This window comes from Bombina bombina, chromosome 2, assembly GCF_027579735.1.
Source record: "Bombina bombina isolate aBomBom1 chromosome 2, aBomBom1.pri, whole genome shotgun sequence".
NCBI lineage: Eukaryota > Metazoa > Chordata > Amphibia > Anura > Bombinatoridae > Bombina > Bombina bombina.
This window is the reverse complement of record NC_069500.1, coordinates 990974048-990999120: the sequence shown is the minus strand read 5'-3', so window position 1 is coordinate 990999120 and position 25073 is coordinate 990974048. Positions and strand designations below refer to the sequence as shown.

Sequence of the window (25073 nt, the reverse complement as noted above, 5' to 3'; positions counted from 1 at the left end):
CAGATGATAACAGTGAAATAAAAATCTGATGAGAAGCTCAAAAACAATTTTAATCAAATTCAGCTTATCAAGTCAGCAGCTTTAAAAAAAACACTATGTGGCACTGATAACAGATATTAGATACTAAAATGGTGGTGCCAGGAACTATAATTCTGTAAATACTTTGATTACCAGCAAAATGAAGTTATCTCTGAATGAGAGGGGCTTTACCATTGTCCCCTAACCATATCTTTATCCTAAGGCGTTAAAGAACCCTTAATTTGAAAGGAAAGCTTTTTCAAATGAGGACTCAACAGATATCCAAGGATGAAGGAAATCACCAGAAGATAAGAAAACTGCCCCACTAATCACCAGAGAGGATATACCAGTACCACTATCTCCCACAACAAAAAATACATATAGAACTGGCCTTTATTTATTGAAAGAGGAGAGTGTGTTAGGCATGTGTATTTTATATGCATACCCAATAGCTAGATATATATATATACACACACACACATATATATATATATATATATATATATATATATATATATATATATATATATATATATATATATATGTGTGTGTGTGTGTGTGTGTGTGTGTGTGTGTGTGTGTGTGTGTGTGTGTGTGTGTGTGTGTGTGTGTATATATATATATATATATATATATATATATATATGTGTGTGTATGTGTGTATGTATATATATATATATATATATATATATATATATATATATATATATATATATATATATATATATATGTATGTGTGTATGTATATATATATATATATATATATATATATATATATATGTATATTATGTGTATGTATATTATGTGTATGTATATTATGTGTATGTATATTATGTGTATGTATATTATGTGTATGTATATTATGTGTATGTATATTATGTGTATGTATATTATGTGTATGTATATTATGTGTATGTATATTATGTGTATGTATATTATGTGTATGTATATTATGTGTATGTATATGTGTATGTGTGTCCAGTTTACAGTGTATTGGAATTGTTTCAAGTGCTAATATTTAATACAGGAATAAAACACTTTAGGGACCAGAAAAAGTTTGGATTTCAGAATAGTTAGAATTTTTGAACATTTGCATCTGTAAAACGAGACAGATGGAGCAAAATGTCTTATGTCCTTTAGACAATACTTACATGTCATATTACTGCTTAGAAATGCAACCTAAATGTAGTTATATATCAGTTGTAATACTTTTGTATACACATTATCATCAAAAAGATAATACAGGACTGTAATCAGGAAGGCAATAGTTGCAGTTTTAACTAAATATACTTATTTGCTTTTTTAGAACACAAAAACAAAACCAGTTAACTGCACAGGTCCTACTGTACAAGCAAATAACATACTAACATGCTAGTTTTACATGGCTAACTATAGATCAGTTGTAATTATACTTCATCTGCTTCTTTAGCTATAACAGATTATTTAATCACTCTTCAGGTTAATGTGATTTAAAGGGACAGAAACCCATTTTTTTTCTTTCATGATTCAGGCAGAACATGCCATTATAAACAACTTTCCAAATTACGTCTATTAGCTAATTTGCTTCATTCTCTTAATATCCTTTGTTGAAAAGCATATCTAACTAGGCTAAGTAGCTGCTGATTGGTGGCTGCACATAGATGACGTGTGTGATTGGCTCACCCATATGCATTGCTATTTATTCAACAAATGATATCTGAAGAATGAAGCAAATTAAATAATAGAAGTAAATTAGAATGTTGTTTAAATTTAAAATTGTATTATCTGATTCATGAAAGAAACATTTTGAGTTTCATGTCCCTTTAAGTGTATTAACCTTTTCTAGTTAGTAAGATTAGCTATTATTGGCAGCAGGTGTTATTAAAAACTTTTGCACCTGTGATAGCTGTGTGTGTCTGAATGTTACTGATAAGGGCTAAACCACTGGTTTTCAAACCTGTCCTCAGGACTCCCCATCTGGCCAGATTTTCAGGATAACCTTGGGTGAGGTAAAATAACCATGTTTACTAATCAGCTGATTATTTCACCTGTGCTCCAGTTCAGATATCCTCAAAATCTGGCCTGTTAGGGAGGTCTGAGGACAGGATTCAAAACCAGTGGGCTAAACAATGTATATTTTTAATAAAAAAAAAAAAAAAAAAAAAAAAAAAGAGAAGGTGAAGTGTGGCACTTTGGATAACCCACACTTTTGGGAGTCAGCTTCTTTTGTTTACTGTATTTTACACCACTGTTCAATAACATAGAAATAGCAAAGAAGGAACATTTAAAGCTATTCAGTTCTTCCTCAAAACAAGTGAGGAGCACAACTGTGCAGGGAAAAAAATAAATAAAAATAAAATACATATCTATATCGGGGTGTGCATTTAGATGCTTCTGTAGCATCTGAATGCAGAAGAAGGGCACTCGCGCAGTTTAGCTCAATTCGGAGCCGCATTTATTCCTGTGAAAAGTACAACGCTCTAAGATCTGGATTTGAGCAGATCTTCGTGTGCTTCACTTTCACAAGAATAAATGCAGCTCTGAAAAAAGCGTGGCCACATAAATAATAGCATATAATAGAAAAGAATAATTATTAGCAAAAAGTAAAGCCTACCTGAACCATTGGACTCTCTGATTAAACTGGAGGTCACAGCTATATACTACTAAAGATACTAAATGCAAAAATGATAACATTATACACACAGAGCATAATGCCCAGATATCTTTACAATAATATGCAACATCTAAGCTTTTAAATACATTTACCGTAGCAAACATGTATGAGGAGGGCCGTATCAGTCTCGGTGTGTAAAACAGGATCATACAGTTGGGTAGTGCCATCTACTCAGACATATAAGCCAGGAGGCACCAGAGGCAGTTACAAAACAGTAATCACTGCAGGTAGATGCTTGTTAGCAAGAAATTACAGTGAGATCTGTCACTTATGAGCAGAGCCACACACACCAGTAAATTCCACATTAGTCAGAATTTAGCAATGGGATAACTGGTCAGATCCTGGCTGCCATGGTGGGGAAGTAGCTGACGCTGACCGTAATGATTGGGGGTTTCTGTCAGTTGCTGGCTGCCAGGATGGGGGATATTGTATGTCCCTCTCTGCCTGTCAGGAAGGAGGTGAACTGTCACTCTATGACTTGTCAGGGTTGGAGGCTGTCATTCACTGGCTAGCTTTCAGTATAGGGGGAGCTGTACCTAATTGTCACTATTGCGGGGAGCTTTGCCATGCTGTTTGCAGAGCTAGGTTGCGCAGTAACACACCCCAATAACGATCCTTATGATCCCGAGTGTATATGGTGCTGGCTAGCTGCACTGAGAAGTCTAGGTGCAGCATGATTCCCAGGTCTGCATGTTCGTACTGAAGGTGGCAGTGGAATCCGTGGAACTCTGCATGTTCGTAATGAAGGTGGCAGTGGAAGCTGTGGAACTCTAACTTCGGAAAGACACCATTTAGCCAAGGAGCTATGTGCCTCAGAAACCCCCAAATTTAATGTGCAGGAGCGCTACACTGTCTTGTTGCACATGGCCTAAGAATCCAGCTGATCCAGCCGATAAAGCATGCAATTTTAAGCAACTTTCTCATTTACTCCTATTATCAAATTTTCTTCATTCTCTTGGTATCTTTATTTGAAATGCAAGAATGTAAGTTTAGATGCCGGCCCATTTTTGGTGAACAACCTGGGTTGTTCTTGCTGATTGGTGGATAAATTCATCCACCAATAAAAAGTGCTGTCCAGAGTTCTGAACCCACCAAAAAAGCTTAGATACCTTATTTTTCAAATAAAGATAGCAAGAGAATAAAGAAAAATTGATCATAGGAGTAAATTAGAAAGTTGCTTAAAATGGCATGCTCTATCTGAATCACGAAAGAAAAAAATTGGGTTCAGTGTCCCTTTAAGGCTATGCTTGTTCTAATCAAATAATGGCATGTGGCTACAAGAGGGTTGTAAAGTCATGGGGTCTCGTGGTCATGTGACAGAGGGGCTGCAAGGCTAGTGTTTTGGTCTGATGTGGGAATGTGGCTGATAAAGGTTGTATACAACAGAAAATAATAAGCTACTTCAGTAAAACCGATCATACAACCTACTTGCTGCCAGCACAACCATTGCATTGATATATTGGCAGCAGCATTGCTATTTTCTTTTCAGGAGAGGGTTCCAAGATACATTGATTCTGAAAGCTTGCATACACTGCAAATGTAAATGGCAGAAGCAACTGTGTTCCTTCAGGGGAAAGGATAGCAACAAACAGAATAAATGGATCATCTACAAAACATTTATGCACAGAAAAATCTAGTGTACAATGACGCTTTAACTAGAGCACAGGTGAAATAATCAGCTGATCAGTAACCATGGTTACTAACCTGCTCTCATCCTTCAGAAGATTATATTACCTGTGTTCTAGTTAAGATATAATGAAAATCTGGCCTGTTAAGGGTCGTGAGGACTGGAGTTGAGAAACACTGATCTAGAGCAGTGTTTCTCAACAGCCGGACCGCAGTGGCCCTGCTGGTGGGCCGCGACCCAACATAGCCTCCAGACACTCGCTCTGACAGGCCCGCTTTTACACATCTACGAAATTTTGGACGGGCATGTCAGAGTGCACTGAGCATGTCAGTTTGCGCACTTTGAGCATGTAGCGGCGGGCAGGCGCACTGTGGCCGGGTAGAAGCAGTGGGCGGCGTGCAGAGCGTGAAGCATCGGCTCACAGGTAAGTAAGCCCACTGACACCAATGACATAATTATGGCCACTGACACCAATGTATATATTTAGGGCGGCCACTGGACACCAATGTGTATGTATAATCAACCTGACACCAATGTGTATGTGTAAACTGAGATATATATATCCCACTGACACCAATGAATTATCATAAAATATTAACCCACTGTAAATTATATATATACACACACAGTATATATATATACGGATCCCACTGACACCAGTGGGATCCATATATAATATATATGAGAGAGAGAGATTTTTCATTTACTATGAAGTACTAATTACCAAATTTACTTTGTTCTTTTGGTGTCCTTTTTTTCTAAAGCATATGTACATATCCTTAGCAGCAATGCACTACTGGGCGATAGCTGTGATTGGTGGCTACACACATTTGACTTTTGTCATCTCACCAGATGTGTTCAGCTAGCTACAGTAGTGCATTACTGATCAGAGGATGATTTTAACTATGTTTTTACTCCATTTGCAAATGTTAAACATATACTGTACGTATATACTATCAAATAGTGCAATCACAAAATACTCTAACATATTACAGCATTTTTACGTCACTATAAGGATTACCTTGTAAAAAGTGTGTGTGTGTTTCATACACTGCAAGGCCAAATCTCATGACAGGTCATAAGGGCAATATACTGCAAACACCTGCAGTGAGTGTCCTTCCTATCCCTACAGGTGTTGGGTCGCGTGCATATATGTCTGTTGCTTTGCAACCAAGTTTCCTCACCTGGGCGATCCCTGATCCCATAAGGCCGCCACCAATCACCGTCACATGCTTGATCACCAAACGTTTGCCAGCTGCCTGGCCAGTGGACATACAACGCGCGAGCAATTGCCTGGCAGACGAGGCCATGTTTGCAAGAATGAAGGGCACACGCACAGTAGACAGATGACAGTCGCGCGCACGTGACGTCAGCAGGCTTATTAGCTCAGCTGGGCGGAGATAGGGAGAGTCATCAGCCAAATGATTTTTAGGTGGATATTGAATTTGTGATTGTGTGAGCTTAGAGCTTCGTTTGTAGTCAGGACTGAAGCTTTACATGATCACAGTCATAGATAACCGAGTCCTTGACTTCACAGAGTTACTTTTGCATGCGCGTGGAAAAGTCTTCTGAAAAATCTGAAAAAATACCCTCAGTTTACATAGTCTTGCATAATAAACCACAGCAATGAAGGTTGTAACCTTGCCTTAAATGTGTATGAGTAGACTAGAGTTTTTTGTTTTTGCCTGCATTTTGTGACTAATATATGTCAGAATTACTTTGTGAAATCCTTTATATAAAACTACGCAAGTAAATAGCATTATTTTTATTTGATGCGCAGTTCTCTGTCAAAATAATCGTGTTAGTATCATTGTCCAAAACCTAAATTGCAGTCGGAAGGGGCTACTACTACTACCTACAGATGTGGTCCAAAAAACAAACAAACAACCTTTCACACAGATATTCCACATGTCCCTATTTTAGACTGGAGTCAAGCTATAAGACAGTTGAAAAATCCAAGTCAAGCTATCAGACACTGTTTTGGAGCTATCAGACAGTTATAAAACAGTAGTCGAGCTATCAGACACTTATTTGTTAGCACTTTCTTAAGACTATTAAAGGTTGTACCATACATATATGCTAATAAGAAATGTTTTAATGAATACAACAAGCATTTTTGTTATACATGTCACTCAAATTTAAAAAAAAATGTAATTTTCCATTTTTTCTCTAAGCATTAAAAACAAAATTCCCCATTGTGCCACTAAATATAGGCTTACCAGAAGTCCCACTTTTACTGGGATTGTCCCAGTTTGGAGGCGCTGTCCCAGTGTCCCACCCAGTTGTTAATTCTGTCCCAGTAGGGTTGCCACCTCCAGGTTTCAAATCATGTGTTCGGGCTTCAGACCGCCTGAAACCCAGACACATTATTCAAAATGACTGGACTGTGGCTCTCCAGCATAGTTGGATGCTGGTACTTTGTTACATACAGTCCTGCTTAGCTTAACGTTCGTGTTCTTTAAAGTTTACATTTAGTAATACTGGCTGAGTGAGCAGCGTAGGTTTTTTTTTAAATTTTGTAGTACCACTTGGTTTATTTTTCTAATAATTTAACACCCCCGACCCCTGGTGACATTGCCGGTAATACACCTTTAGGGGAATCGTATGGGTATGAATAGGAAGTACAGACAGGCAGGATTTTTGGCCTGGATCTCTCTTTACTTCATGCAGGATAGTATTTTGGCTGTAATCTTCCTGCATTATGGTATAGAGTTGCTTTAGCAGGTACGTGTTTCTTTTTTACTTTCATTCAATGTTGTATTTATGCCTTATCAGTATTTGGCTGTTCCTTAGACACATAAAACACATATTACACTGCAGAATTGTGAAATTTATAATTATGAAATTGATAATTATGCTTGATGTTTGGCATTATTTAGAATCTGAGATTTAGATTAATGATTTATTTGCCATGACAACGTAATGGTGCCTTTCACTAGGGGGTGGTGTTATGGTCTATTTAAACTGTGTGATTCACTTGTTTGACTGAGGAAGGGTAGAGTATCCACGAAACATTACACACATAAAAGCTACTACTTTAAAAGGACCGGTAATTGCCATGCCCCCTTGACCACGCTCCTGACCACACCCCCACTGGCACCGCACCAGGTGGTCCCAGTTTCACCTCTAAAAATTATGGTAAGCCTAACTAAATATTCACCAAAGCTAACTCACACAATATGACCCCTCTACGATATCACAAATTATGGGGACTTTTTACTGTGGAATTTTAAAAATATTGGGCCCCAAATGTCCATCTAATTGCAAAAATAGGCACATTCAAACAATTTCACTTGGGGATAAAAACAAAATCTCCCATTGTGCCACTAAATTTTCACCACAGCTATCTCACACAATGACCCCTCTGCGATATCACAAAGTATGGAGACTTTTTACTGTGGAATTTTAAAAATAACGGGCCCCAAATATCCCTTAAATTGCAAAAATAGGCACTTTTCAGCAATTTCACTTTAGGGATAAAAACAAAATCTCCCATTGTGCCACTAAATTTTCACCACAGCTATCTCACACAATGACCCCTCTACGATATCACAAAGTATGGAGACTTTTTACTGTGGAATTTTAAAAATAACGTGCCCCAAATGTCTCTCAAATTGCAAAAATAGGCACTTTTCAGCAATTTCACTTTAGGGATAAAAACAAAATCTCCCATTGTGCCACTTAATATTGCCCACAGCTATCTCACACAATGACCCATCTACGATATCACAAATTATGGGGACTTTTTACTGTGGAATTTTAAAAATATTGGGCCCCAAATGTCTCTCAAATTGCAAAAATAGGCACTTTTCAGCAATAACACTTAGGGATAAAAACAAAATCACCCATTGTGCCACTACATTTTTACCACAGCTATCTCACGCAATGACCCCTCTACGATAACACAAAGTATGGGGAATTTTGTGGCACAATGGGAGATTTTGTTTTTATCCCCAAGTGAAATTGTTTGAATGTGCCTATTTTTGCAATTTGAGGGACATTTGGGGCCCAATATTTTTAAAATTCCACAGTAAAAAGTCCCCATACTTTGTGATATTGTAGAGGGGTCATTATGAGGGATAGCTGTGGTGAAAATGTAGTGGCACAATGGGAGATTTTGTTTTTATCCCTAAGTGAATTTGCTGAAAAATGCATATTTCTGCAATTTGAGGGACATTTGGGGCCCAATATTTTTAAAATTCCACACTAAAAAGTCCCCATACTTTGTGATATTGTAGAGGGGTCATTGTGTGAGATAGCTGTTGGCAATATTAAGTGGCACAATGGGAGATTTTGTTTTTATCCCTAAGTGAAATTGCTGGCAAGTGCCTATTTTTTTCAATTAGATGGATATTTGGGGCCCATTATTTTTAAAATTCCACAGTAAAAATCCCCATACTTTGTGATATCGTAGAGGGGTCATTGTGTGAGATAGCTGTGGTGAAAATGTAGTGGCACAATGGAAGATTTTGTTTTTATCCCTAAGTGAAATTGTTTGAATGTGCCTATTTTTGCAATTTGAGGGATATTTGGGGCCCGTTATTTTTAAAATTCCACAGTAAAAAGTCCCCATACTTTGTGATATCGTAGAGGGGTCATTGTGTGAGATAGCTGTGGTGAAAATGTAGTGGCACAATGGAAGATTTTGTTTTTATCCCTAAGTGAAATTGTTTGAATGTGCCTATTTTTGCAATTTGAGGGATATTTGGGGCCCGTTATTTTTAAAATTCCACAGTAAAAAGTCCCCATAATTTGTGATATCGTAGAGGGGTCATTGTGTGAGATAGGTCTGGTGAAAATTTAGTGGCACAATGGAAGATTTTGTTTTTATTCTTAAGTGAAATTGGTGGCAAGTGCCTATTTTTGCAATTTGAGAGACATTTGGGGCCCAATATTTTTAAAATTCCACAGTAAAAAGTGAACATAATTTGTTATATCGTAGAGGGGTCATTGCGTGAGATAGGTCTGGTGAAAATGTAGTGGCACAATGGGAGATTTTGTTTTTATTCCTAAGTGAAATTGCTGGCTAGTGCCTATTTTTTCAATTAGATGGATATTTGGGCCCGTTATTTTTAAAATTCCACAGTAAAAAGTCCCCATAATTTGTGATATCGTAGAGGGGTCATTGTGTGAGATAGCTGTGGGCAATATTTAGTGGCACAATGGGAGATTTTGTATTTATCCCTAAGTGAATTTGCTGAAAAATGCATATTTTTGCAATTTAAGGGATATTTATGGCCCAATATTTGTAAAATTCCACAGTAAAAAGTCCCCATAATTTGTGATATCGTAGAGGGGTCATTGTGTGAGATAGCTGTGGTGAAAATGTAGTGGCACAATGGAAGATTTTGTTTTTATCCCTAAGTGAAATTGTTTGAATGTGCCTATTTTTGCAATTTGAGGGATATTTGGGTCCCGTTATTTTTAAAATTCCTCAGTAAAAAGTCCCCATACTTTGTGATATCGTAGAGGGGTCATTGTGTGAGATAGCTGTGGTGAAAATGTAGTGGCACAATGGAAGATTTTGTTTTTATCCCTAAGTGAAATTTTTTGAATGTACCTATTTTTGCAATTTGAGGGATATTTGGGGCCCGTTATTTTTAAAATTCCACAGTAAAAAGTCCCCATAATTTGTGATATCGTAGAGGGGTCATTGTGTGAGATAGGTTTGGTGAAAATTTAGTGGCACAATGGAAGATTTTGTTTTTATTCTTAAGTGAAATTGGTGGCAAGTGCCTATTTTTGCAATTTGAGAGACATTTGGGGCCCAATATTTTTAAAATTCCACAGTAAAAAGTGAACATAATTTGTTATATCGTAGAGGGGTCATTGCGTGAGATAGGTCTGGTGAAAATGTAGTGGCACAATGGGAGATTTTGTTTTTATTCCTAAGTGAAATTGCTGGCTAGTGCCTATTTTTTCAATTAGATGGATATTTGGGCCCGTTATTTTTAAAATTCCACAGTAAAAAGTCCCCATAATTTGTGATATCGTAGAGGGGTCATTGTGTGAGATAGCTGTGGGCAATATTTAGTGGCACAATGGGAGATTTTGTATTTATCCCTAAGTGAATTTGCTGAAAAATGCATATTTTTGCAATTTGAGGGACATTTGGGGCCCAATATTTTTAAAATTCCACAGTTAAAAAGTCCCCATACTTTGTGATATCATAGAGGGGTCATTGTGTGAGATAGCTGTGGTGAATATTTAGTGGCACAATGGGAGATTTTGTTTTTATCCCTAAGTGAATTTGCTGAAAAATGCATATTTTTGCAATTTGAGGGATATTTATGGCCCAATATTTGCAAAATTCCACAGTAAAAAGTCCCCATAATTTGTGATATCGTAGAGGGGTCATTGTGTGAGATAGCTGTGGTGAATATTTAATGGCACAATGGGAGATTTTGTTTTTATTGCTATGTGAAATTGGTGGCAAGTGCCTATTTTTGCAATTAGATGGACATTTGGGGCTCAATATTTTTAAAATTCCACAGTAAAAAGTCCCCATACTTTGGGGGGGGGGGGGGGGCAGAGCCAGCTATCCAAGGAACAAGACGTGCCTGTGTTAAGCTCTTGGCTATAATTTGCTATAAATATGGATATTTGGAAACTGAAAATAGAACCCAACTGTGTCTGGTTAAGTTTATTAGAAGTGTGGAATGGAAGTTAGCTAAGATGTTTCTGACATAATGAGCTATCCGACATTATCACCATGTGGGAGACCGCAGCCATGTGGGAAACAGAGTTGGCGCAGCTCCTCCATAACCATTTTCATAGCCTTGCACAAGTTTTACATGAAGCTCTTGTTAACAAGGCATCTTCTAGTCATGCCTACGAGCAGGAGGACGCTCATGCTGGATCATGGTGTGGGAATAGCGAATTGGCCATGGATACAGAGGGACCGGCGGATTTAATTGTAGCTACACAAGATGGAGCTGCAGTGCTTGAGAACATGCAAGAATTGGGGACAGGCAAGCCCATCATTGAGAGTAATTGTGTAGTAACAGCAAAGGCTTTAAACTTGCTATACTTTGTACCGGTGAATTTTCTTTTTGATTGCCCTATCTTGGGCTCCTTGCTGGAAGCGCTCGCTGAGTGGCTATTTCAGGTGCCTCACATTTTACCGGATCTGGAGAGGCATACGGATCTCATAGCACTTGAGCCTGGAGTATTAGCATTGCTAGATTCTCGAGCTACTATACTGGATTATGCGGAGGCTTCCAATACAGGTCCTGTGTTTCTGCTGGCTCTAGCGCATTGTCAGAGCCGTTCCGGAGTAGGCTAAACTAAGATCATTAGTTGTGGTTCTCGGTCGTCTTTGATTCCATCTCAACTAAATGGGACCTTGCATATGTGACTGTTTGGAGCTACTTGGAGTCTAAATGGAGGGCATGCGTTGTGTTTTAATGCCACGTTTGACTTTTTCCTGTGCGCATGGAACTCATCAAGGGCGAGCCAAGACACTTTTTATTCTTGATGAAGGCACTATGCTAGAGGTTGGAATATGAATGTATCTGGAACCCTATTTCTTAATTTCTTAGCTTTACTAAACTGCAATTCTAGCTAATGTGGATCTGTGCAACTACCTTTACTTATAGTGCTGGACATTCATTTCACTTCCAGTGGCTGATCAATAGAGAGACTTCATGTTGCAGCTGATCAGGGGGTTACAATTTGCATGTCTGGTGTAAATGTTCATGGTTGATGTTTACTGCATTTCCAAGTCATATTTGAGTATTATTATTTGTAAACTTTCTCCTTATATTATAGTTAGGCTATCTGTTGCATCATGTAATGGAGACATAGGAGATATATAGAGACTTGAAGTAAACCATTCCGCTTAATATGTTTTTAACCCATATGTTATCTGAGGTGTTGTTTATACACATATATATAACAGTAGGATGAGGATTCAAAATAATATATTATGATAGGAGTTGTAATTTCCGCCTGTTACCACTTGGGGGGGTCAAAGCTTAGTCCTATATGGCTTTATGCAGTTCTCATGTGATCTTGCTACCATCATTTTCTTCTGTATTCATATCTTCGTAATTTTAGATTTACTACTCACAAACATATTTTGCAGACATCTACTATGGCTACATTGGGACCCTCTAGAAATACTCCCCAGGCATCTCTAACCTACACGTGGCTTATACCACCAAATGCCTTTTACCCTTTCTTTAGCCTTGTACCTGGTATAGCTGTTAATCTCCATACAGTTGTGTTATTTTTACAATCTTTATTCCCCCTTAATGGCAATCTTTTTGGGCGCTACAGATCTCCTTTGATTCTTGGGCAAGTTAGCGCCGTCAAGTTGGGTATTGGCTAAACTGCTCATAATGAGTGATCTTTATTTGGCTGGATGTACAGTATGGTACAAGTTAAGACTGGCACACTTATGTTGAATATTTGTAGCACTGCCAATTTTTGTTTCTCTTACCCTATACCCTAAATTCGTTTATTTGTATTATGCTAATCTTGTTTCCTGTTGTTAATGCTTATTAGGTATACCTGTTATTGTGATCTAACTCTCAGGCCGCCTATACTTTTCCCCATGTGTTTATCTACTTCTATACCTATAGACAGAGTATGGTTAATGTTTTAATTACTTGCTAATTGGCTAGGCTATCTGTTACATCAAGTAATGACGATACCAGAGAGATACAGGGTCTTAAGGTTGAATGTAACCTGTTTGGGGTGTTTCTAGATCACATGTTATTTGAGGCACTTATATGCATATATTTAATAGTAGGATAAGGATTCAAAACAAAATTTCATGATGATCGCTATATACGGAGCATAAAGGTACACAGTATCCCCTTTGACTCACCTGCCTGTCTGCTATTTAACGTGGCAAAGGCATATTATAACTGAGATATTTTACAATACAGTTGTGTATCCATTATATTATGAAACTTCTCCCATTGATGCAGGATTCTACTATATATGCAACTGGATCCTTGCTATAGTATAATTTATTTATCTATATCTTGTAGTCTTATGGGCAATGTGCTGTCTGCGGCCGAAACAGCATGATGTGTCTGTATTATTATACATACATGAAACTTTACCGCTGAGAACCCACTGTTAAATATAAAGGAGATAGCTGACTATACAGTATATGCCTTTTCACTTGGAAATGATAGGCTATTTGCGTAGGGATATTGGTTACTCCTTGATGTTCACTGATAGCTATCACCCCTTAGCTCACATATTGTATTGCTGATTACATACACCTTCTTATGCGGTGATGGTAACCTATATGTGTAAGGATCTTGACCCTATGCTACTAGAAGCTACAGGAGAGCTAGGGCCCTGCTGTTAGGTTAGGTCAAATACCTCCACTGCTATTAGCTTACCCCTAGAAGCTGTTACTTATAGTAGGGTCAACTGTTTCCTCACTTGATAACTCTCTCATACGTTCAGCTGTATTGTAGTTTGCATTTTAATTAACCCTATGCTATTAGAAACCATAAGAGAGCCATTGCCCTGCTGTTAGGTAAGTCTCTGCCCCCCCCCCCCCCCATAAAGACCCCAAAGTGCTCTGAGGTTTTCCAGAAGTCACTCTTGCGGTTTTCCTCGCAACATACCGCACTTTTCCTCCTATATACACTCAACTATTGTTATGCTTTAAACATATTTGTTTAAGATGTTTTCTATATTGGTATATAATATGTTTAGCCTGATGGTAGATAATACTATTTGCATATTTCTCCATACTTTGTTATATATTGTTGCACATTATAGCTTTTTTATCTGCTGCTACATATGCTATACTATTTGAACTATACATTATTCTGCCTGCACAATCAGGTATATCCAACTTCTGCATATGCTTTAAAAATATTTGCTTAAATGCCGCCATATATGTTATTCAATTTGAAATATATACTGTTCAGTCTGAAGCAATCAGGTATACTCCACTATTGCATATGCTTTAAAAAATCTTTGTTTAAGATATTGTGCATACAATTTGAGGGACATTTATGGCCCAATATTTTTAAAATTCCACAGTAAAAAGTCCCCATAATTTGTGATATCGTAGAGGGGTCATTGTGTGAGATAGCTGTGGTGAATATTTAGTGGCACAATGGGAGATTTTGTTTTTATTGCTATGTGAAATTGGTGGCAAGTGCCTATTTTTGCAATTAGATGGATATTTGGGGCTCAATATTTTTAAAATTCCACAGTAAAAAGTCCCCATACTTTGTGATATCATAGAGGGGTTATTGTGTGAGATAGCTCTTGTGAAAATTTAGTGGCACAATGGGAGTTTTTGTTTTTATCCCCAAGTCAAATTGTTTGAATGTGCCTATTTTTGCAATTAGATGGACATTTGGGCTCAATATTTTTAAAATTTCACAGTAAAAAGACCCCATACTTTGTGATATCGTAGAGGGGTCATTGTGTGAGATATCTCTTGTGAAAATTTAGTGGCACAATGGGAGATTTTGTTTTTATTCCTAAGTGACATTGCTGGCTAGTGCCTATTTTTTTAATTAGATGGATATTTGGGGCCCGTTATTTTTAAAATTCCACAGTAAAAAGTCCCCATAATTTGTGATATCGTAGAGGGGTCATTGTGTGAGATAGCTGTGGGCAATATTTAGTGGCACAATGGGAGATTTTGGTTTTATCCCTAAGTGAATTTGCTGAAAAATGCATATTTTTGCAATTTGAGGGACATTTATGTGCAATATTTTTAAAATTCCACAGTAAAATGTCCCAATAATTTGTGATATGGTAGAGGGGTCATTGTGTGAGATAGCTCTTGTGAAAATGTAGTGGCACAATGGGAGTTTTTGTTTTTATCCCCAAGTGAAATTGTTTGAATGTGCCTATTTTTGCAATTTGAGTGACATTTGGGGCCCAATATTTTTAAATTTCCACAGTAAAAAGTCCCCATACTTTGTGATATTGTAGAGGGGTCATTATGAGGGATAGCTGTCGTGAAAATGTAGTGGCACAATGGGAGGTTTCGTTTTATCCCTAAGTGAATTTGCTGAAAAATGCATATTTTTGCAATTTGAGGGACATTTGGAGCCCAATATTTTTAAAATTCCACAGTAAAAAGTCCCCATACTTTGTGATATTGTAGAGGGGTCATTGTGTGAGATAGCTGTGGGCAATATAAAGTGGCTCTTGTGAAAATGTAGTGGCACAATGGGAGTTTTTGTTTTTATCCCCAAGTGAAATTGTTTGAATGTGCCTATTTTTGCAATTTGAGGGATATTTGGGGCCCGTTATTTTTAAAATTCCACAGTAAAAAGTCCCCATACTTTGTGATATTGTAGAGGGGTCATTGTGTGAGATAGCTGTGGTGAAAATTTAGTGGCAAAATGGGAGATTTTGTTTTTATCCCTAAGTGAATTTGCTGAAAAATGCCTATTTTTGCAATTTGAGAGACATTTGGGGCCAAATATTTTTAAAATTCCACAGTAAAAAGTCCCCATACTTTGTGATATTGTAGAGGGGTCATTGTGTGAGATAGCTGTTGTGAAAATTTAGTGGCACAATGGGAGATTTTGTTTTTATCCCTAAGTGAAATTGTTTGAATGTGCATATTTTTGCATATTTGAGGGATATTTGGGGCCCGTTATTTTTAAAATTCCACAGTAAAAAGTTCCCATAATTTGTGATATCGTAGAGGGGTCATTGTGTGAGATAGCTTTGGTGAATATATAGTGGCACAATGGGGAATTTTGTTTTTAACTCTTAGAGAAATGCTGGAAAATGATTTTTTTTTTAAATTTGAGTGACATTTATAACAAAAATGCTTGTTGTATTCATTAAAACATTTCTTATTAGCATATATGTATGGTACAACCTTTAATAGTCTTAAGAAAGTGCTAACAAATAAGTGTCTGATAGCTCGACTACTGTTTTATAACTGTCTGATAGCTCCAAAACAGTGCCTGATAGCTTGACTTGGATTTTTCAACTGTCTGATAGCTTGACTCCAGTTTTTAGAGGGACAGTCCCTAATTCTAGGCTCTATCGGCTGTCATGAGGCAGTTATATTTCCTTACTTGCAAATTTTCCCTTTGCCTCCCACCATAAGCACCCAGAGGCGCCCAAGACACGCCGATGGTCCCACCCACCATCTGCACATGACCCCGCCACCAATGACATGGCACCCCTCAACCCCATGAGTCACTAATATGTAGCCACAAATATTGGTAGCTATGCTAGGGTTGCCAGGTGTCCAGTATTCAACCAGGCAGCGCAGTATTTTTGCAGGCTGTCCAGTAGAATCTGTACAAAAATACTGGACTCCTAAATGTCTGGTATTTTTAAAGACCCTGTCAGCTAAATGTAAAGGACCAGCTAGAAATATGGCTCAAAAAGAAGTTACACTGTGCATTTTCTATTATATGTGTTACAGGCAACCATGGGGGTGTTAAAGCATTGCTGGTTGTGTACCTTTAGCAGCTAAGGGGGTCACATCACTGCTCTGTACATGTGTTTTTGGCAACAAAGTGGAAAAAATGACTGCTTGTGAAAAATATATGTAGTGGGATCAAGGGTGGGGCCTAATGTTGAGCTTTTGTGGAGACATTGCATGAACTCAGCTAGGTCCCATATCCAATCACCTATAGGTCGTCTGGTATTTTTATGAAGCACAGCTGGTAACCCTACATACAAATAGCAGCTATGGGCTAGATCAGGAGGTTCCCGGAGCACGCACAGTCGAGGGGACTTTTGACCTGGGGGAGGAAGAGGCCCAGGATTGATTGTGGGATTTGGTGAAGGGGGAGGAGTTTTTTGAAAGCCGGGTTTGAGGGGCTGAGCGAGAAAGAAGCGGGAAATCACTTGACAGAATTTTGTCTGGTGATAGCAGCTTTTTCCCGCTCAGAGGATGGCATCATTAGAAGAGATGATGGCCCAACTTAAAGAGACGGCTGAGTCCCGTGGTCCGGCTTGGCTTGAAAGCAGGCTCCGGTCGTTGCTGGATGAGGGTGAAGAGGATGTGGGAGAACAGGTGGAGTCTCGTTCACGTCCATTTCGCAGGTCAAGGCCCCCTGTCAAATTGAGTCTGGATGATGTCAGGAGTGCTGGGGGAAGAAGGCGCCACAGTTTGAGTCCTTCCCAGCGACGGAGTTCAAAGAAACCGACTTCTGCTGTGAAGGAGATTTCGGAGGTCCTGGTCTTGTCCCAGCGGCAGAGCAGCATAGTGCAGGAGCAGAGGCCCTTACCGAAGTCAGTTGGTGAGAGTGTGACAATAGGTAAGAGGCAAGAACATGGTCTGTTGGGGCCTGAAACTGAGGCGGGACTTAGGTGACTGCCCGGTTGGGCCTGAGGCAGTGTGTGAGCCCCCTACTTTGTCGGTTACACAGCCGGTTCCCTCATCAGGGGTCAGGGTCCCCAGGGCGCAGTTAGGCCTTCAGGTTAGGGTGGTCCCGAGTGGGGAACTGCAGTTAGGGGGTTTAGTGGGCCTACTGGAGGAATTGGCTTACCCTGGAGTATTTAGGTGAGGAGGGGGAAGGTTATCACACACGGTTACCGGGTAATGGGGATGATGATTGGGAGGAATTAGGCATTTTGTCCTTGGGGTTAGAATCCTCTGAGGAGGAGATGGTCCCCCCTACTCCCATTCAAATTAGGCCCCAGGGTCAGCTGGGAAGTTTATTAGAAGGGGCAGTCCCATATATCAGGGGCCGCGATCCTGGGAATTCTAGGGTGGTTGGGTCATTGCGGTCCCAGGGTGATAGGGGTGTTTCAGTTAATCCTTCACCTTTGGGACACTGTATTGCAGATGACAGAAGAGTGGAGCCACGGTCCCTAATTTCAAGTGGCCTGAGTAACAAGGGATGGATATGGAACCTAGTAGCGGTGGGATCCTGTGTATGCCGAGCACAACGGCTGAGGTCCGACCGGTTCAGCCCAGGCGGGATGGAGAAACATGGACAGGTGAGAGTGGGTATGTGGGGGTTGCTGCGGGTTCTAGGGGTCAAGGGAATGTGTCTGAATGTGTGGGGGATTCTGTGTCAGGAACAATAGTAGCTGGGTTAAGGGAACTGCTGGCTAAGATTGAAGGGGCCGAGAAAAGGGGGCCTCCTTCAATTGCTAGCGTTTGGGTCCCTCCTGCCGCTTCCCAAGGAGGTTATTGTGACGGGGGATAAGGCCCCTGGGGTACCATCAGTTGCCACAGGGGGTCTCCCTATTAAAGTACTCAGGAATTCGGAGATTAAGATAGCGGATACTGCGTTGGCGCGATCCTGCCTTTGCTTCTTTGGCCCTTTGGACATGCACTTGATGGCAGAGATAAGGGAAAAAATATACAAAAGAGAGTTGTTCTCCCTGTTACCTTTAGATCAATCCTAAAAAGGAGGAGGAGGAGCGGAAGAAACATTACAGAAAGTTACCAAAAACCTTCAGTAATTGGTTTCAGGCGTTCGTCTTCTATGGCGGGCAAGTTCCCTGACCAGGGTGCAGCACTCTTTTGCTACTTAGATGAGATTGCTGCTGCGCAACGGACGTACAGAGGGATGGCCTGGTGGGCCTATGATGAACAATTCCGGCAGCGACTATCGGTTAAACCGAACATGCGCTGGGATGATAAGGACATGGGGTTGTGGTTAAAAATCATGACCCCTCTCCGGAATATACAGCCTTTTCGGGCTGGAGTCGGCAGCCAACTTCAAGGGGGATTGTCGGCAAGCATTAAAAAAGGATTTTGTTTGCTTACAATGAAAAAGTGTGCAAATGGGGAGCCTCGTGCAAATTCCGACATGAGTGCACGGGGTGTGTGGGAGACCATGCCTTCTCTAGGTGCTTCCGAAAAGGTAAGGCCGGAGGGAACTCGGAGTTGCCTGAAAAGGGGGGCAACCCCGGTGAAGGTAAGCGCGATGGAGCGGTGGCTCGCCCAATACGCCAGGATTCCATCTAATAAAGGGGTGGCTCATTTTAAGGGTAATTTAAAATCGGCTAGGGAGTGACCGGGGATTGTCCAGGAAAAACTTGACAAGGAAGTGGCATTGGGTAGAATGGCGGGTCCTTTCAGGGAACCTCCTATCCCTAACTTGCGTATTTCACCTCTCGGAGTGGTTCCTAAAAAGAACCCGGGCAAGTTCCGCATGATCCACCATCTGTCGTTTCCAAAAGGGGATTTGGTGAACTATGGCATCCCGGAGGAACTTGCATCAGTATATTATGCTTCGTTTGATTTGGCCACCAAACTCATAAAAGAGGCAGGGCACAAGGCATGCCTAGCTAAAATTTATATTGAGGCTGCTTTACGGTTGCTACCTGTTCACCCTACATCTCACTATTTATTGTGATGTTGTTTCAGTGATTCTTTTTATGTGGACCTCTGCCTCCCGATGGGGTGTTCCATCTCGTGTTCACTGTTTGAGGTTTTTAGCACCTTTTTGGAATGGGTGATCAGAGCCGAGTAGGGGTACACGTCGGTAGTTCACTACCTTAATTATTTTTTGTTCGTAGGCCCGGCAGGAACAAATGTGTGTGTCCAGTTGAGGGATACTTGTTACCGAGTGGCCAATGATTTTGGAGTTCTGAAAAATCGTAAGGACCTGTTACGGCCCTCAATTTCCTTGGAATTACCTTCAATTCTGAGAGAATGGAGTGTCGGCTTCCGATGGACAAGATTTGTGATATGGTGGGCGTCATCCGCTGTTTTTTGAGGATGCCCAAGGTGACTTTGAGAGAAATTAAGTCTCTGTAAGGGAAATTGAATTTTGCATACAGGATCATCCCAATTGGGAGGGTTTTCTGCAGAAGGCTATCTTTGGCAATGGCTAAGGATATTAAGCAGCATCATTTTGTGCGGTTATCCCAAGGAATTAAGGATGATTTGTGGGTATGGGAAAAATTCCTGGGGAATTTTAATGGTTTTGCTCTATTCCAGGAGGATAGAGTGTTGAATGTTGAGTTAAGTCTGGTGACTGATGCCGCTGGGGGGCATGGTTTTGGGGCTTATTTTCAGGGCCACTGGTGCACGGCAGCGTGGCCGGAGTCTTGGTTTGTGATGGATTTGGTTCGCAACCTGGTCTTTCTGGAATTGTTCCCCATCATAGTGACATTGTTTGTTTGGGACCAGGATTTGAGGAACAAATCTGTCATATTTTACACTGAAAACATGGGGGTGAGAGTGTTGGTTCTGAGATGCCTGCGCATGAATGTGTTTGTTAGGGCGAGGCATATCCCTGGGATGAGTAACTGTATTGCTGAAGCTTTATCTCATTTCCAGTGGACACGATTTTGAGAATTGGCTCCACAAGCAGACGAGGTGGGGTGCCAGTTTCCGGAACAGCTATGGAAGCTTGTGATGGAGGATTGGCTGGACTGGTGAAGGATTCCTTGGCGGAAGGCACATGGTCAACCTATGTCAGAGTTTGGAAAGAGTGGGAGGATTGGTTGTCTTCGCAGAGAATCCTAGAAGGGGTGGATGATTTAAAAGGCCCTCTTTTGGTATGGTTGTGGCAGTGGAGGAGTATTGGTTTATCCTCTGCTGCAATGGACAAGAAACTGTCTGCCTTGGCGTTTCGATTTAAGCTGTTAGTTTTAGTTGACGTAACCAAAATGTTCTGTGTCAGACAGGTACTCAAGGGTTTAAAAAAGAAGAAGAGTAGCAGAGATGGCAGACGGCCCATTACCTTCCCACTGCTGGGGAGGATTTGGGATACTCTTCCTGAGATTTGTTCCTCTCCTTATGAGGTTATGTTATTTCGTACAGCCTTCAATCTGGCATTTTTTGGGGCCTTCTGCATTTTGGAATTGGTTAGCAGGAACCGGTGGATATCGGGGGGGGGGGGGGGGTAAAACATGTTATTGTGTCTGATGGCAGAGCTGACTTGATGTTAAAGAAAAGTAAGACTGATCAGTATGGAAAATGGAAGAATGTAGTGCTGTTTCCTAGTGGTGTTGAGATTTGTCCATGCCGATGTTTGCAACAATTCCTGAGTATACGGCCTCGTCTTGCAGGCCCGTTGTTTATGCATTGGGGATGGATCTTTTTTGTCTCAATACCAGTTCAGGGGGATTTTACATAAAGTTTTAATACATTTGGGTTTGAATCCTGCTGAATTTGGTTCTCATTCGTTTTGCATTGGGGCAGCTACTGAAGCTTCAGGGTTGGGACTGGATGAAAAATTGGTTAAAATCATTGGGAGGTGGGGTTCTAAAAGATTTCATGTTTACATTTGCCCAGAATTAAAGGTGTGAGGGAATGATGCTTTGTTGTCTGTCTTGTTTCTTTTAGGAAGAAAGAGCATTTGGGTGATAGGGCATTCCTTCGTCTACTGGGTCAGGAATGATGCAAGGAAGAGAGTAGACAGCCTTCAGTTGGGGTGCCCCCCGGATCTCTGGGTGGTAAAATGGTTTGGAGTGCGGGGACTTCAATGGGGTGGAGTGTTACCAATTTTTGTTGACTATTGTAAACAATTTCCCCCTCCGGGCATATTGATTGTGCATGTGGGTGGGAACGATTTAGGCTTTATGTCACAGAGGGAGTTGGTGAGGAGAATCAAGAGAGATCTGGAAAGAATAAGGGACCTGTATCCAACAATTAGAATTGTTTGATCTGATATTCTGCCCGAGAATGGTTTGGAGAGCGGCATGGGACTTGGTTAGGTTGGAAAAGAGCAGGAGGAAGATTAATAAGTTGATTGGGTCTTTTATCAGGCGGGTTGGGGGTACTGTAGCACGTCACATGGATTTGGATGAAGTGGGTCAAAGGGAGTTTTATCTGAAGGATAGATTTCACCTTAATGAGTTTGGCCTGCAGCTATTTCTGTTAGATTTTAAGGAAGTTCTGAAAGAACTGGTGGGTGTGGCGGGACTGGGCTAATGAATCAGGCCAGTCATTGGTTGGGGTGCTAGTTCCTTCACAGTAGAAAAAGGAATATGGCCAAGTGAGTGGTGTGTTTACCAATTGCCTCTCCATGGGATGGGAGTGCACGTGGTATATATTTATAGAGGCATGGGGTCCCCTAGGAAAAAAATGGAAATACGATTTTGACGGGCTCAGCAATGAATTAGTTGGGTCCAGTGGAATGACGGCCATGTTACCAGTAAGGGAACTAGCACCACTTGATGGCACAGTTATGATATAATGAAATTTGATGATGACAAAGTTATTAATCACAATATAGTGATGGTTATTTATATAAGTGTTATTTATAAGTGATTTAAAGGTTTATATTTAATAAAATGGCTGCGGACAATTTTATACCAAAGTTATGTCTCAGCTTATTTATTATTTGTGTGTTTGTAAAATAGGATAAGTAAGGTGGAAGGGCCGGTACTTGAAGACTTAGAAGGTCAAGGAGGTCCCCAGAGCGCGCGTAGTCGAGGGGATGGGACTTTTGACCTGGGGGAGGAAGAGGCCCTGGATTTGTTGTGGGATTTGGTGAAGGGGGAGGAGTTTTTTGAAAGCCGGGTTTGAGGGGCTGAGCGGGAAAGAAGTGGGCAATAACTTGACAGAATTTTGTCTGGTAATAGCAGCTCCCTCCCGCCCACCCTTTAGCTGGCTTGGTTTGCTTTTTCTTTTTCTTTTTGTCTCATACTTTTCTTTGTCACAGCAGTTGCGGGGGTGCTAGTTCCTTCACAGTAGAAAAAGGAATATGGCCAAGTGAGTGGTGTGTTTACCAATTGCCTCTCCATGGGGTGGGAGTGCACGTGGTATATATTTATTGGGGCATGGGGTGCCCTGGGGAAAAAATGGAAATACGATTTTGACGGGCTCAGCAATGAATTAGTTGGGTCCAGTGGAATGACGGCCATGTTACCAGTAAGGGAACTAGTACCACTTGATGGCACAGTTATGATATAATGAAATTTGATGATGACAAAGTTATTAATCACAATATAGTGATGGTTATTTATATAAGTGTTATTTATAAGTGATTTAAAGGTTTATATTTAATAAAAGGGCTGCGGCCAATTTTATACCGAGTTATGTCTCGGCTTATTTATTATTTGTGTGTTTGTAAAATAGGATAAGTAAGGTGGAAGGGCCGGTACTTGAAGACTTAGAAGGTCAAGGAGGTCCCCAGAGCGCGCGTAGTCGAGGGGATGGGACTTTTGACCTGGGGGAGGAAGAGGCCCGGGATTTGTTGTGGGATTTGGTGAAGGGGGAGGAGTTTTTTGAAAGCCGGGTTTGAGGGGCTGAGCGGGAAAGAAGTGGGCAATAACTTGACAGAATTTTGTCTGGTAATAGCAGCTCCCTCCCGCCCACCCTTTAGCTGGCTTGGTTTGCTTTTTCTTTTTCTTTTTGTCTCATACTTTTCTTTGTCACAGCAGTTGCGGGGGTGCTAGTTCCTTCACAGTAGAAAAAAAATATGGGCAAGTGAGTGGTGTGTTTACCAATTGCCTCTCCATGGGGTGGGAGTGCACGTGGTATATATTTATTGGGGCATGGGGTGCCCTGGGGAAAAAACAGAATTTATGCTTACCTGATAAATTACTTTCTCCAACGGTGTGTCCGGTCCACGGCGTCATCCTTACTTGTGGGATATTCTCTTCCCCAACAGGAAATGGCAAAGAGTCCCAGCAAAGCTGGTCACATGATCCCTCCTAGGCTCCGCCCACCCCAGTCATTCGACCGACGGACAGGAGGAAATATATATAGGAGAAACCATATGATACCGTGGTGACTGTAGTTAGAGAAAATAATTCATCAGACCTGATTAAAAAACCAGGGCGGGCCGTGGACCGGACACACCGTTGGAGAAAGTAATTTATCAGGTAAGCATAAATTCTGTTTTCTCCAACATTGGTGTGTCCGGTCCACGGCGTCATCCTTACTTGTGGGAACCAATACCAAAGCTTTAGGACACGGATGAAGGGAGGGAGCAAATCAGGTCACCTAAACGGAAGGAACCACAGCTTGCAAAACCTTTCTCCCAAAAATAGCCTCCGAAGAAGCAAAAGTATCAAATTTGTAAAATTTGGCAAAAGTGTGCAGTGAAGACCAAGTCGCTGCCTTACATATCTGGTCAACAGAAGCCTCGTTCTTGAAGGCCCATGTGGAAGCCACAGCCCTAGTGGAGTGAGCTGTGATTCTTTCAGGAGGCTGCCGTCCGGCAGTCTCATAAGCCAATTGGATGATGCTTTTAAGCCAAAAGGAAAGAAAGGTAGAAGTCGCTTTTTGACCTCTCCTTTTACCAGAATAAACAACAAACAAGGAAGATGTTTGTTTGAAATCTTTAGTAGCCTAAAAATAGAACTTTAGAGCACGGACAACGTCCAAATTGTGTAACAAACGTTCCTTCTTTGAAACTGGATTCAGACACAAAGAAGGTACAACTATCTCCTGGTTAATATTTTTGTTAGAAACAACTTTAGGAAGAAAACCAGGCTTAGTACGCAAAACCACCTTATCTGCATGGAACACCAGATAAGGAGGAGAACACTGCAGAGCAGATAACTCTGAAACTCTTCTAGCAGAAGAAATTGCAACCAAAAACAAAACTTTCCAAGATAGTAACTTAATATCTATGGAATGTAAGGGTTCAAACGGAACCCCTTGAAGAACAGAAAGAACTAGATTTAGACTCCAGGGAGGAGTCAAAGGTCTGTAAACAGGCTTGATCCTAACCAGAGCCTGAACAAATGCTTGAACATCTGGCACAGCTGCCAGTCTTTTGTGTAGTAAGACAGATAAAGCAGAGATCTTTCCCTTTAGGGAACTTGCAGATAATCCTTTCTCCAAACCTTCTTGAAGAAAGGAGAGAATTTTAGGAATTTTTATCTTATTCCATGAGAATCCCTTGGATTCACACCAACAGATATATTTTTTCCATATTTTAT

At 40.5% G+C, this 25073-nt stretch overlaps 1 protein-coding gene across 1 annotated transcript in view; it reads right to left on the bottom strand.

The window, feature by feature from the left end:
• Positions 1 to 5645, bottom strand: part of HADH (hydroxyacyl-CoA dehydrogenase) — a 93574-nt gene extending 87929 nt beyond the window's left edge. The window contains exon 1 of the mRNA XM_053703526.1: positions 5483 to 5645. Coding sequence (XP_053559501.1) covers positions 5483 to 5608 — 126 coding nt within the window. The 5' untranslated portion in view covers positions 5609 to 5645. The remainder of the gene's footprint in view (positions 1 to 5482) is intronic.
• Between the last annotated feature and the right edge of the window lie 19428 nt (positions 5646 to 25073).